This window comes from Bos indicus x Bos taurus, chromosome 12 (genome assembly GCF_003369695.1).
Source record: "Bos indicus x Bos taurus breed Angus x Brahman F1 hybrid chromosome 12, Bos_hybrid_MaternalHap_v2.0, whole genome shotgun sequence".
In the NCBI taxonomy this organism is placed as follows: Eukaryota; Metazoa; Chordata; class Mammalia; order Artiodactyla; family Bovidae; genus Bos; species Bos indicus x Bos taurus.
The window spans coordinates 24,915,986-24,930,883 of record NC_040087.1 but is presented as its reverse complement, the minus strand read 5'-3'; the positions used below and the strand labels follow the sequence as shown (position 1 = coordinate 24,930,883).

Here is a 14,898-nt window from a genome sequence, read left to right as displayed (position 1 = left end):
AAACATTTTCAAATTCTTATTTTAGTGGATTATCTTTGTTTTAGTCATTTTAAAAGCCACTCTCCAGCTTTCATAAAAATCAAACTTCAGACAAGTTACAATAAAACTGATGGCTGTATGTTCCAAAGTATGATATATAACCATCTGTAGTATGTGAAATGACTTCAAGTAATATACAAACTATTTAAATTTGAGTAGCTACATGTATTGAAATATGTAGGAAAAAATACAACTTCTTTTCTTCAATTTCACAGTTGTTATTGCTTAGGATAAAGTTAAAAAAATAGACATTTAAAAAAATATGAATAACAGGTGGTGGATTTAACAACAAAAAAAAATTGTAATTGTTACACTTAAATGATGAAAGTTAGGAAAAGGTTTCTTTTACTGTGTCATTATTTCTCTAAGATAAACTACATTCTGGTCACCTTAACTGAAATGGAGTATCCTCAAATCTTCTCAAATAAAATTTATAGACCTTTCTCAGGGCAGAGTATTATAGATTGGTGAGCTCACCCACCACAGGCTGATTTCTCCCAGTTTCACTTTCACAGAGCAACTTCATATCCAAGTTCCATATGAATTGACGACAAATCTGACAGGTTTAAAAAGTATATTAAAACTAAATTCAAGAAAAAAATAGTTTTTAGAAGCCACAGAATTCTAGTCTGCCAACTTTAATTTCTAATTTCCTAAATAAAGCAATAGTGATTTTTAAGAACAGAGAATTCAGTAAACACATGGCAACTCTCTTTTAGGGCACTGCTATAAATAACTGAACACGTGTAAATGAGAGTCCTTAAAAAGACTCACATTTGGGGTACAATTTTACTTTTTTTATTTAGGACTCAAAATAGGAGCTACTAGAAAAACAGAATTAAAAGCACAGAACAAATTTTTACTAAAGGACAAGTCATTTTAATGGTTGAGCTCATGTAATGAATAGAATGTTTCAAATTTTCATTCCCTGAACCTCCAGTAGCCCAGGACCCAAAGGTTTTTTAAATTCCACTCTTACAATGCCATTTTATTATCAGTTCAGCAGAAAATATTTTATCTTTTATCAGACCCCTCAGAATCAATAAGCCTACTCTTTTAAAAGTTAAGGCTTCTTTTCAAAAAATAACTTAGGATTCACACTATTCTTCCTGTCCACTAATGAAATGTTTCTTCCAACAATGCTCCCAGATATCTCCTTCATACACTCCTAGTAAATCTCCAACTATCTGTAAACAACCTTTGTGTGGACTTTATAAAGTAAAAGCTGCATAAGAATTGAAAATATATCAAGAAAGAAAAAAAATGTAGATAACTAGTACTGTAGCTAAACCACATCACCTGGACTTTTAAAAGCACCTGCCTTCTCAAATAGTCATCTCCCTGCCATGCAGATCCTTTTGTTATATCCAATGAATACTGAATCTGTACTTCCAGAAACCCATCTCCCCATACTAAGACAGATTGATACTGGACCATCACCTTCAGAATACCTCAGGAATTTCACCTTCAGAATACCTCAGGAATTCCGTAAGTGTCCTAACCTCAACCTTTATTTAGCAACAGTCTTTGCTCTTGGACCAAGTGTATCCTGGTAAATCTATATACTTGGAAAGTTAGAATTGCTTCTCAGATGATCATCATCACAGTCTCTACTTGTAGACCATGGTTTCTTAATCTTGGCATGACTGACATTTTCAGTTATTTTTTTTAACTGATAAGAGCTATCCTGTTTAATGCTTAGCAGTATGCCTGGCCTCTACCCACTATATATTCCAGGAGAAACAGCACACACCCCAGTCCCAGCTATGACAACCAAAAATGTCCCCACTACTGTCAAAATATCCCAGGGTGTGTGGAGACGGCAGGGGTGGTTCCTACTAGTTGAGAACCACTGTTCCAGACACTGGGCTGCATCTAACCCAGTCTGGCCCCTCAGTGGGGGCCTGACAACATTTGTGGAAATTTAAAGTTACACATTCACACAAGAGTTACACAAATCCCTTTTGAAATTAAAGTTATTAGGTTTCTTCTTCAGATAAAAAACTAAAAGGATGAATATTCCAATCTCCTTCAGGTCCTGTCATCACACATTTAATACTAAAACAAGACTTTATATCTAAAGAAAAAGAAATGTTGTCAAATACAAATGTAGATGCTGAAGGCACATAAATTTCATGAATTTAAAAAGGAACTAGAAATTATAGTAACCTTTTTGCATTCACTGTCTTGGACACATCATAAATATTATCAAATAAAAGTAGTATGTTCTACACATATTTCAAATTTGTTTACCTCTTTCTTTGGCTTACCTGGAGAAATCCAGGAGGACGATTTAGAAAGGTATCAAGAGAATTATCCAAGAACCTCACGATTCGAAGGTACCCAGGATATGAAGGTGCACTAACCTCCCCTGCGGGATTTACAAAGAAAATTTGTACTCCGTTTGGTATCAAAATCAACTCATCTGCATCCAGCCCTAAGGTCTCAAGAGGAGGTGGCTGAGAGTGATTCCTATAGAAGTTCTCCCCAACTGACGAGAACTCCCCAGATTCTGTTCCATAGGATACAGTGTAGTGACCCTCAGCAGCCTGGGGAGTGTAAGCAGGAGGTGCTTCGGACGGATGACTCTGACACGGCAAGGACAAAGTAGTAGGTGTACTACTTGATTCTGCACTTGCAGTTGAAGTGCTGCCATTTACTTCACTGTGCTGAGGAAGTGAACTAAGGCTCTGAGGCTCTGGTGACTTTTCAGACATGTCTTTAGGTGGAAATTCTGGATACAACTTGGGCACCTCCTGAAGATCATTCCGTAGAGAAGTGGCAAGACCCTTCTCTAGAATTTCCAACCTGGTACGTACATTCTGTAGCGTTTCTTTCATTTTCTGTTGCATCTGCCTGGCAGACTCCCACTCAGGACCTGTGTACTCAGGATCTGTTGATGAAATGCTGATTCCTCTAAGCAGGTGTCCTATTCCTTGCTTATAGTAGTTCTTTGCTTCTTCCTTTTGACCTAATTCATCTGTATTCAGTCCTTTATTAACAAATACAAAGGCTTTCTTGTATGCTTCCTTGATGATCTTAATTTCAATAGGTTCTCCATCTTGGGGTCCTTGTTCCATTTCTGCAAAACAGGAAATATATTTTTAATTACCTTATTTAGATATTTGTTTACTTATTTAGTATCAATTCCTCCCACCTGAATATACTTCAGGACTGGAGCCTTGCTTGTCTTTGTTCACTGATGTATTTCCTAAGCCTATTTAGATGTGACATACAGGAAATACTCAATATGTATTTGTTGAATGGATAAATATTGCTCTTGCTCCTATCTTTTTAATTAAAGATGTAAGAGAATAAGACAGAATATAGCTACTGAATAATTTTCTTGTTCCAGTTTCTTATAAGAAAGAAAAGTTTCCTATATCTTTTAGGTTGGAACAAAAGAGTCTCATTCTACAACTCATTATACTTCTGGATTACAGCAGCTAATTAAAAATGAAGTTGAATCACATACTGGAGAGGACAGAAATGAGGGGGAGGAATGTATCTGAATGAAGCTTTAAAGTTACCTTACTTTCATTTAAAGGTGGCAGGTTTCTCACATGCAGTTAGCCCTCTTCTCTCCCCAAACTCCATTAAAGTGACTCACAAGATTATTTAAAAGGCATAACCATTCCTTTCAATGAGAAAGAGGCATGAATGGATACTTCACAAATGGCCATGTGAAAAGGCATTCAACACATGATTCCTTCATGGAAATGAAACTAAAACCCAGCTGACTACAGCTGACCCTTGAACAGTATGGATCCACCTATACATAGATTATTTTCAATAAATACAGTACTGTATTTTCATTTTATGGCTCTTTAATTAAGTGTGGGGAAAAGTTTATGTTTGATTAGAGTCATCACAACATGTGGAATCAAAAGAAAGAGGGTCTGTATCCTGATTCAATCCAAAGTGTTTCAGTTTTCTGTCCTTGTTATTTATCAATTCCTTTATGTCTGAGGCAGAGACAGTAATACAGAGATTTTTAACTATGTGGTGATTGGCACCTCTAATCCCATTGTTCAAGGTCAACTATATATACTTATCAGGTGGCTAAAATTGAATACTGGCAAATGTTAGAGAAGATGGAAACTGGAACTGTCGTATACTTGGCTGGTGTGAGTGAAAAATGGTACAGCCACTATGGAAGTCTGGCATTTCTATCTAAGGTCCATTCACCCACTTTATGATCCAGCAATTCCACTTAGAGGTATATAACCAAGAGAAATGAATGAATATACACACCAAAAATATGTACAATAATATTCAGAGCAGCTTTACTCATAAAAGCCAAAATCTCGAAACAATCCAAATGCCCACCCACAGGAGAAGGGATAAACAGTGGCATGTTTATATTATGCAGTAATACACAGGATTTTTTTTTTAAATTGATGCCCGCAATGCTGATGACTCACCAAGTCTTTGGACAAAAGAAGCTACACACAAAAGATTTCATACTGAGACTACTATCCTGTATGATTTTGAGGAACAGGCAAAACTAGTCTTTGATGACAGAAACAAAAACAATGATTACAGGTGCTGGTATAGACTTGAAAGGGACACAAGAGGACGACCTTACAGCATACGGAAATGCTCCCTATCTGGATCTGAGTGGTGATTACATGGGTGTAGGCATATATTAAAAATCTGTAAACTTAAGATTAATGCACTATATCTCACCTTATTATATCCATTAATAAAACAAATAATGGAGCCGAAACTCACAAAAAGGGAGGGCGGAGGGAGTCAACAGTGCTTCGTTTCTGAAAGAGGCGGCAGATACCGCAACTCAGAAAACAGATGTGAGAAAATGGAGGCCTACACTGTCAATCAGGAAACCAGAGAAGCAGTCCCACATATATTTCATGGTAGAACCTCCAAAGGCACAGGAACTGATGAGATTCAGTCCTCCTTTGGGAGAGAGAGTAAGGACTGAATAAGGGATGGAGTCAAAGCTAATTTACAAAGTAGACCCTCAGATCTCTCCTAACCAGCCCAAGAACACTATTTCTCTCCAGCCTGGAAAGAAGACTGGGTGCTTTAATTCAAAAGAGCATAAAAGAAAATACCTAATGTGTTCTTAAGTTTTCAGAAGAGATCTATATTAACTGTGGGAGGACTCAGGGTTTAATCAGCAATAAGTACATGGTAAACTAAGGAAATAAAAATCAAGACAATTATTAACTCCAAGGAAAACAAGATGCTGAGCTAGAAAGAAAAGTAATCAATGTACTGCATGTTTCAATTTTGATTAATATCATAATAATATAAATAATGAATCCTGATACAAGCCGAATTATAATACAACCATCTTGAGAAGATGGGAAGATGAATGGATAGAAAGTTTATGTGCCTGTGGTACAGCATGGGAGACCTAAAATTTCATCTTTCCTACTAGAAAGTTAATGGACAATGCCTAACACTGAAAAATAAAGTAACAATATAAGCATCCTATTTATTATAGATTCAGACAGAAAGACCAGAAGTGGTAAGAAAACGGATACAAGCTTTGGGAGTAAGGGATGAGACCAGGGTGGTGGGATCTCTGATTTTCACTGCAAGCCTTATAAAAATATTTAATTCTTTATATGTGCAGGATAAAAACAATTATTAATTTTTAAAAATTAAACTAAAGCTTTAAAGCAGCACTGTCTAACAGAATTATAAATGTTAACTACATATGTAATTTAAAATTTTCTAATAGCCACATTTAAAAAGTAAAAAACTTCAGTGATAGCGTTTTATTTACCCAAAAACATCCGAAATATTATTTCACCATGTACCCAATATAAAAATTATTGAGATAGTTTTCCTTATTTTTGGCATTAAGTCTTCAAAACCTAGTGTGTATTTTACGCTTGAGGCATATCTCAATTTCAACTACCTTCATTTCAAGCCCTCAATACCCAGATGTGCCTACTACAGACACTGTGGTTTTATTTTCCTATGATCTCAGTAAAAATTATAATGATAGGATAATTTAAAGGACTTAAGGCTCTTTTAGCAACCATCTGCACTATAAAGGCATCACCAAACTAGCCTAACCATACTTTCTAACCTGAAAAATAAACCACTGGTCAGTCACATACAGGGACTTCACGGTAGTTGAGAGAGAGTGTGTGTGTGTGTGTACATTTATATATATCTGTCCCCAATTTAGAAAACATCACATAAAATCGACTATCATCAGAGATCTTACTTGTCCCACCTTGAATCCCCTATGAAAACTGACAACCCCACACTGGAATCTGTCTTTAGAACAGAATGCCAGTAGAATGCTTTCTTTCCTCAGACATCATGGGACAGAAATTCTGCATTCCACCCTCCTTAAGATACAAGCAGGCTCAGAGTTCAGAAAGCAAGACAGCAGAGGTTACACAGGCTATGGCGAGCTGACCCAGGAATTTAACCAGCACTCTTTCTAAGTTTGTTCAAATGACTTACTTGAACAGGGTCTTGAACAACACTGTGACTTGGAATTTTTTGCTCTGTGCTATAGGATACCACGTGTTCTTCCTTGATAGCTCAACTGGTTAAAAAAAAAAAAAATCCACCTGCAATGCAGGAGACCCCAGTTTGATTCCTGGGTCGGGAAGATCCCTTGGAGAAGGGACAGGCTACCCACTCCAGTATTCTTGGGCTTCCCTTGGGCTCAGCTGGTAAAGAATCTGCCTGCAATGCAGGAGACCTGGGTTCAATCCCTGGGTTGGGAAGATCCCCTGGAGAAGGGAAGGTTACCCACTCCAGTATTCCTGCCTGGAGAATTCCATGGACTGTAGTCCATGGGGTTGCCAAGAGTCAGACAGGACTGAGCGACTTTCACTCACACAGGACACCACGACTACCAAGGACACCATTTACAGAGCTTTTAATGTGTGCTGGAGACCAAGCTAGATATTCATTTCATTCAGTCCTTACAAACAACTCTTGAGACATTGTTACTGTTACCAGTACTTTGCAGAAGGAAGAAAAATGAGGTTTGAAGGCCATAACTGCTTTAGATCACATGTTTCTGAAAGACCTTGGAGCTAAGAATTACTTTCGTATTTTTAAAAGGTTATAAAAACAAGGATATGCAACAGAGATTTATGTGGCCCACAAGCCTAAAACATCTTACCATCTACTAAAAAGAGTTTACTGACCCATTGCCTTAGATTACAGAATTAGATAGTATGATTCCTGAATCCTCTAAATCAGGGTTTCTCAATCTCAGTTTGATTCACATTTTGGGCTGGAAAATTCTTTGTTATGGGAGATTGTCCTGATCACTGCTAAGTCACTTCAGTCGTGTCTGACTCTGTGCGACCCCAGAGACGGCAGCCCACCAGGCTCCCCCGTCCCTGGGATTCTCCAGGCAAGAACACTGAAGTGGGTTGCCATTTCCTTCTCCAATGCATGAAAGTGAAAAGTGAAAGGGAAGTCGCTCAGTCGTGTCCAACCCTAAGCGACCCCATGGACGCTAAGGAGCCCACCAGGCTCCTCCATCCATGGGATTTTCCAGGCAAGAGTACTGGAGTGGGGTGCCATTGCCTTCTCCGGTCCTGATCACTGGAGGATGTTTATCCCCACTCTGATCTCTATCTACTAGGTGCCAGAAGCAGCGACCACCTCTACCCACCACATGATGATCAAAAATGTCTCCATGGTGGCTCCATGGTAAAGAATCTGCCTGCCAACGCAAGAGACACAGGTTTGATCCCTGATCTGGGAAGATCCCACTTGAGGCGAAGCAACTGAGCCTATGCTCTAGAGCCTGGGAACCGCAACTACTGAAGCCCAAGTGCCCTAGAGCCCATGTTCTGCAACAAGAGAAGTCACAACAGGAACTAGAGAAGAGCCCGCAAAGCAACAAGGACCCTGCACAGCCAAACATTTAAAAAATAAATAAGTAAAATTGTTTTTAAATCTCCAGGCATTGCCAAACGTACCCTGGCTGCAAAATCATCCCCTGTTGACAACCACAGTTCAAATGGTCTTTAAATGAGGGACTGTGTACCCAGGGGAACATGAAGATTTGTCAAGGAACATGTAACAACAACATATACAATTTTAAGAAAAAGGCTTTCAGATCCCTCCTCACTAAAACTGACCTATGGGCAACAGACCTGCAGTTTAGCTATCATGCTATTGCTTTTCCTATTTCAAGCTCCTTTCACAATCTTCCCAGTTTGCAAAACTTTACCAAATATACCACACTCCCATTTCTATTTTTACTATGGTGTATTTCCCAGCATGGAAAGGCAGAATTCATGGTAGAATCAAACAGCCCAAAAGTCACAGGTGTTGATTTCAATTTTAGGCATGACTCCAACTATTCATCTCCTTAAGATATAAATTTCCACTAAAATTCCATTTTTATATTGAATTATCCTTTATCAAAATCCATCGGGTATTATGCTGTTCTATTACTACTTGTAATAATTCAATCCAGAAGAAAAGAAACTCCTAGAGCTATAGTCAAAGAAAAATTTTAAAACTTAGTTTCAACTTACACAAGTATTTTTATTAAAGAAAAAGCTTTTGAATATAAATAAATTACATTAAAAGAATACTCAGGAGTGAGTAAAAGTAGAAATGGATAAAATCAAAGTACAATTTCAAGAAAAAGGAACCATGTAAAATAGCATATATTTTAAAAACTGATGATGTATATAAAAGTGCAATATTATACCCCATGAGATACAGTTAAGAGTGATGAACCAATTTTATATTAAAATGTATCTATGCTACGTGGGATACTGCATCCTTTCCAACCACCTGAGAGTATAATGCAAAACATTATAAACCAACTTAAACCTATGCAAGTGGAATTGTTTTACACAAATTATTTTGGGGGTTCACAAGTAAATTAAAAACACAGTTCTAAATCTACTCACTATGATATTATATTGCAAACATGAGACACACATGGTCTGTGACACTTAGAAGCACCGTAATTTACTACCTTTTATTAAGCTCTCTGGATATGCTCGGCACTGTTATATGCTCCATTTACTCCTCATATCCTTGGAGGGTTGTTCTAACTTAGAAAATGTTTAACAAATACTCAGCAGCTTGCTCAAGAACTAGTCAATGAGGTGGTAAATGGAAAAGATAGATTCAAAGAGTCAGGCTCAATAGTATTTGTCAAGAAAATGACCTAACTCCAAAGTTAAACCTCCCGCTACATGAACAAGTAGTGAGCAGAGAGAAGGAGGTGTGAAGGGTAACTGAAGTGTTTCAGTTACTTAGACTTCAGGCTTAAGTCTTAAAGGGTAGATAGCATTTGAAGACAGAAAGCATGCACGATAAAGAAACCCTAGGTAGAAGCAGTATTACCTTGCAAACGTCTTTATTTAAAAACTTATTTCACATAATGAGCTGAAAGATTTCCTAAATGGGTCACTGGAGGAAGGGGGTGGGGGCTATTCACAGGGAAGACAGGTGTGTGCGCACACGTCCATTTGTGTGTGTGTGTGTGGGGGGGGGGGTGGTTCCATGGGTCAGCTGCTGCTGAAGAGCCTTCCTTGTTGTCGTCTTCACTTTGAAGAGGGAAATATGTGTGTGTATATATATATATATATATATCACAGAAAGAAGAAACTTTCTACTAAAATATTACATTTTTATTTTGTGGTTTTTACGGGATTTGCTTTTTCTCAGTACTCTCTGAGAAGATGCATTTCACAGAAAAAAGGACTATACGATGGTGACTTAAAAACAAAGAAGTCTATCCTACTCCTAACCATAGTCAAGTGCTTATCAAGTGTCTTGAAAAGATAAAAACTATTATTACATGACTTCCCACTTTAATTTTTAAAGTTGAAAACAGAAGACTTTGCAACGTCAATCTGAAGTATCAAATAAAACAATACCTACACCACTACATTCATCTTCAATCACAAATCAAAACCTGGCTCCAGATACCAATGGCGCATTTAACCTATTTTTTAAATGTTCTAATAAAAGTAAAATGCATTTATTTCATGTAACAGTGTGTGTGTGTGTGTGTGTGTGCGCGCGTGCGCGCGCACGCAAGCACAAGCGCACTTTAAAAAACACACTAGGAGCAAAGAAGTTCAATTCTGGACCAAACACTTTGTCTTTATTTATTAGTTCAATCTCATAAACACTTGGGAGAAAGCAATGGCACCCCACTCCAGTACTCTTGTCTGGAAAATCCCATGGATGGAGGAGCCTGGTGGGCTGCCGTCCATGGTGTTGTGAAGAGTCGGACACGACTGAGCGACTTCCCTTTCACTTTTCACTTTCATGCACTGGAGAAGGAAATGGCAACCCACTCCAGTGTTCTTGCCTGGAGAATCCCAGGGACTGGGGAGCCTGATGGGCTGCCGTCTATCGGGTCGCACAGAGTCGGACACGACTGAAGCGACTTAGCAGCAGCAGCATAAACACTAAAAGTAGTAACAATCATGCTAACAATCAATATCACAAGAAGTCTTTAATAATATAACCATTCATCTCCCCGGAGAAGTCAATGGCACCCCACTCCAGTACTCTTGCCTGGAAAATCCCATGGATGGAGGAGCCTCGTGGGCTGCCGTCCATGGTGTTGCGAAGAGTCGGACACGACTGAGCGACTTCCCTTTCACTTTTCACTTTCACGCATTGGAGAAGGAAATGGCAACCCACTCCAGCGTTCTTGCCTGGAAAATCCCAGGGACGGGGGAGCCTGGTGGGCTGCCGTCTCTGGGGTTGCACAGAGTCGGACACGACTGAAGCGACTTAGCAGCAGCAGCAGCAGCAGCATTCATCTCCCTAGAAGGCCTTTTACAAAATAAAACCAAGCAAACAAACAAAAGGAGCAGGAACTTTTCCCAAATATCTATCTGTAACTGCCTCTGTAGCAACTCACCCTATTTTGGTTTGCTAGAGGAACTATATACAGTGACATTTCACAAAGCCTCACAGGTAAGAGACAGCGCAGGAGAGAAGAGCTTCTTATTCCAAATACGTTTCACATAAAGTCACCAACTTAAGTCTGCTAATGTAAAAGAGAGCGAAACAAAAAGTACTTCCACTTATAAAGGCAGGGGGGCCTTCTCATATTACTTTTGCGTTCGGAAATTTCAAAGAAAATAGTTGAATTTCTAAACATTTTGAGGCCACGCATTTCAGAGGCAACAACAGTGAAGACAAGCTCATTAAATTACAATACAATAAAGCAAATCTCGAGCATCCTCAAGAGACAGAGTAAAGCAATTCATTTACAATAAAGAGAGTGGCGAACTGGGCCAACCCTACAGTAACGCAATAATGCCGTGTCACGGAACTGCGCATTCCAAAAGCAACTTTCTCCAGGCAGAGAAATTAAGTCGGAGGAATCTTCTGCAGTGCGCAGTGCCCCCCCCCGCCCCCCCAAAACACGAACAACTGTTTTCGAAGGAGTAAAATCGTGAGCTACCCACCCCCATGTGGCTGACTTTCTGTAAAGAAAGGTTTCGGAACTTTCTCTAAGCTGTAAGCGCCGGGTGAGGGTGAAAAATCGGTAAACAGCGGGGGTGGCGAGGCCAGAATGGTCCACAGATGCTTCGGGAAGACCGCCACCCGAGGGGGCCAGGCGGCGCCCTCCAACCCAACAGTAAACAGGGAGGGGGCGTAGCGAGCTCGAAGGTTCCGCAGATACACGAGGTGAGGGTTAACTAAGAACTTCTCAAATGAATCCCTCCCGAAACCGCTCCCTTCCACGAAAGTTCCACCCCTGAGACCTGGATGGGGGCCCGAGGCCTTCTCGGCCCTTCCCGCCCGGCCAGCGCGCAGCCGGCCCGGGGAGCCGACGCCACCCGCCCGCCTTGGGTGGGGGGCTCCGCGCCGGGGCGACTCCTTCCCTCCCTCTGGCCGCCGCCCCACCTGTGCCTGCCAGACCGCCCGGTCCTTCGGCCGCACCGCAGAGTCCGCTCCCTCAGACGCGGTGCCGCCGCCGCCGCCGGCCCCCAGAGCTCCCCGCGGACTGACCCGCGGGTCCCGGAGCCCCGCACGCCGCGGCTGACAAAGCCTGAGGAGGCGCGCGCTGCGGAATGCGCCACGTCACGCGCCCGCGCCGCCCCGCCCGCCAGCGCGGCTCCCGCGTGACCCGAGCGCTCGGCCCCCGCAGCTCGGCCCTCACGTGACGCCCACGCGGGCCCGCTCCGTCGCGGACTCGTCCCCCGCCCTCCCAGCCTCAGTTTTGTCCGCTCAGACCTTCTAAATGGCCTCTGCGGCGAAGTCAGTCCACTTGGAATGTCTGAGTCACCATAAAACTCTAGAGGGAGTAAAAAATAAAGGGCCGAAGGCCAGGGAAGAACCACTTGAGCCAGCGACTCAGCGCGGACTCCCCAACTAGGGTCTCCCGGCCACGTCGACGGTCCAGCGCTTGCGCAGTCTCTTACTCTCTTGCGGACCCCAGGCCGCGGGAGGGAGTGGTCCAGAGCGGTGGGCGTTGAGGCTTGATGGTTAGGGGGAGCCGTGTGTGCTAAAAGTTTGTAGAAACAGCACGGTAAAAAAAAAAAAAAAAAAAAATTAAGTTCCTGACTGCTAAGGTTAAATAGCAAATGTGCTGATTCCATTTATGATTATGGAAAGTCAAAAGGAATATCAAAGTAAACATAGGCTTCTTTAAATGTTCTTTAAAGTTAATAAGATAGTTTCGGTGCGTGGACAGGGAATGTTGCTTGATTTTCCAGTTCTGCAAGGATCAAGCCAGTGCAGCCGCCCCTGCCCCCTCACATGAGCCCCGAGGCGAGTTTAGGATGGAGAAAAACACAACAGCGGGTCTGTGCTTTGGTTACTGGTCCTAGATAGTGAAGATGCCTATCTAAAGATGAACCCAGACTCTTGCATCTTCTGATATAGAGAAAGGGACTAAGATCATGAACTTTAATCTGTTCTTTGTGATTAGCAGTAATCTTTTGAAGTTCCACGTTTTTTCCCCTTAAGGGGAAAACACTCCACAAAACTACATATTCTGGTTTCTTTCTCCCTGATTCTTCAGAGCAGTTTTTCAAAATTATCTAAGAGGCTGTCTCCAGGGCAATAGCCTTTAGTAAGAGCCTGGTATAAAACTTAATCTTGAAACTTTTAGATTGTATGTTTTTCTTCAGTCTGCAGATGGCAGATTTTACAGTCTTGAATAGACTTGCATTAAAGTCTATATATAGTGCCCTGAGCTCTTAAGACTAGCTAAGTGACTTGTTTGAGAATGGCAGTGACTTAATTCCAGATGAATTGTTACTCCGTTCAAACTTGGGCTTCCCTTGTGGCTCAGCTGGTAAAGAATCTGCCCGCAATGCGGGAGACCTGGGTTCGATCCCTGGGTTGGGAAGATCCCCTGGAGACGAGAAAGGCTACCCACTCCAGTATTCTGGCCTGGAGAATTCCATGGACTGTATAGTCCATGGGATCCCAAAGAATTGGACACCACTGAGCGACTTTCACTTTCCTTCAGTCAAAATTAATGATGGGAAATATTGGATGACTATTGGGGGAGGCTTTTGAGTTTAAAATTTGGTAGTTCCATTTGGTATTAATAGTTCTCTGAAATCTCAAAAAGATAACAGCCATCCATCCCAAAGAGAAAAACCTATGGGGGGTGGGGGTGGTATACATTAATACAGTGGTTTTAAATGATTTTTCTCTTATACACCTTAAAAAGAATTATGAGAAACTGTGACTATGTACCTTCTCCCTCATTTTTGATTGAGCATCAAAAATTTTCATCTCACTTAAAGAGTTGTAAAGGATACAAATTGTTTTCTAGTAACTTGACATTCTAAAATAAGAGATACATAACTTTTAATTGTAGCCAGTAGAGCCTAAATACCAGATAGTTTTATATCATCATCAATTTTTAAAACTATATTGACAAGCATTTCTTTAATAGAAGAAAATGTTACCCCATTCCTTTTCTTCTTTTTATTTATTTATTTAGCTGCACCAAGTCTTAGTTGTAGATCCTGTAGATCTCAGACAGGATCTTTTGTTGTGGCATGTGGGATCTAGTTCCCTGACCAGGGATCAAACCTGTGCCCCCTGATTTGGGAGCACAGAGAGTTAGCCACTGAACCACTAGGGAAATACCCATTCCTTTTTGCCCTAAACTCATGTTTCCACGGGGCTTCCCTGGTGGCTCAGAGGATAAAGCATCTGCCTGCAATGCAGGAGACTTGGGTTCGATCCCTGGGTTGGGAAGATCCCCTGGAGAAGGGAATGGCAACCCACTCCAGTATTCTTGCCTGGAGAATCCCATGGACAGAAGAGCCTGGCGGGCTATAGTCCACGGGGTCACAAAGAGTTGGATACGACTGAGTTACTTCACTTTCTTTCACTTTCATGTTTCCATATCACTTGATGAAAATTTACCCTGATATTTATTCTGGTTATCCCCAAAATATAAGCAATAAAAAGAAAAAAAAAAAAAAGGTAAATTGTATGTCATCAAAATGACAACAATTTGCTCTTCAAAAAACACCATCAAGAAATCAAAAGTACAACATACAGACTGAGAATATATTTTTGAATCATCATATTTTACTTGTATTTCAAACATATGAAAGTTATTAGGTTAGTTATAACCTAATAATCAACAAGCTAAGTAATAAAATTTTAAGTGGGCAGAAGATTTGAATAGGTATTTCTCCGAAGATATACAAATGTCCATGAAAAGATTCTCAATGTCATTAGTCTTTCAGGAAATGCAAGTCAAAAACATAACGAGATGCCGTTACTTACTCACTAGAATGGTTGTAATAAAAAGACACTAACTAGTGTCGTACAAAAATGTGGACAAATTCAAACTTCATGCATTACTAGTAGCAATGTAAAATGATGCAGTCATTTTTTGAAAAAGTTTGTTTCTTAAAAGGTTATACATAG

At 40.6% G+C, this 14,898-nt stretch overlaps 1 protein-coding gene across 6 annotated transcripts in view; it reads right to left on the bottom strand.

The window, feature by feature from the left end:
• The window catches only part of SPART (spartin), a 31,887-nt gene extending 19,481 nt beyond the window's left edge, over positions 1-12,406 (bottom strand). For 2 of the 6 annotated variants that reach the window (XM_027557413.1, XM_027557416.1), the window contains exons 1-3: positions 11,899-12,062; positions 2,310-3,121; positions 521-595 (exon numbers count right to left, since the gene is read on the bottom strand). In XM_027557413.1, the coding sequence (XP_027413214.1) occupies positions 521-595; positions 2,310-3,119 (885 nt within the window). In that variant the 5' untranslated portion in view covers positions 3,120-3,121; positions 11,899-12,062. Of the gene's footprint in view, positions 1-520; positions 596-2,309; positions 3,122-11,898; positions 12,119-12,228 lie in introns of those variants that run through there. The other 4 variants (XM_027557415.1, XM_027557419.1, XM_027557418.1 and 1 more) reach the window with 4 other exon arrangements.
• Positions 12,407-14,898: the final 2,492 nt, after the last annotated feature.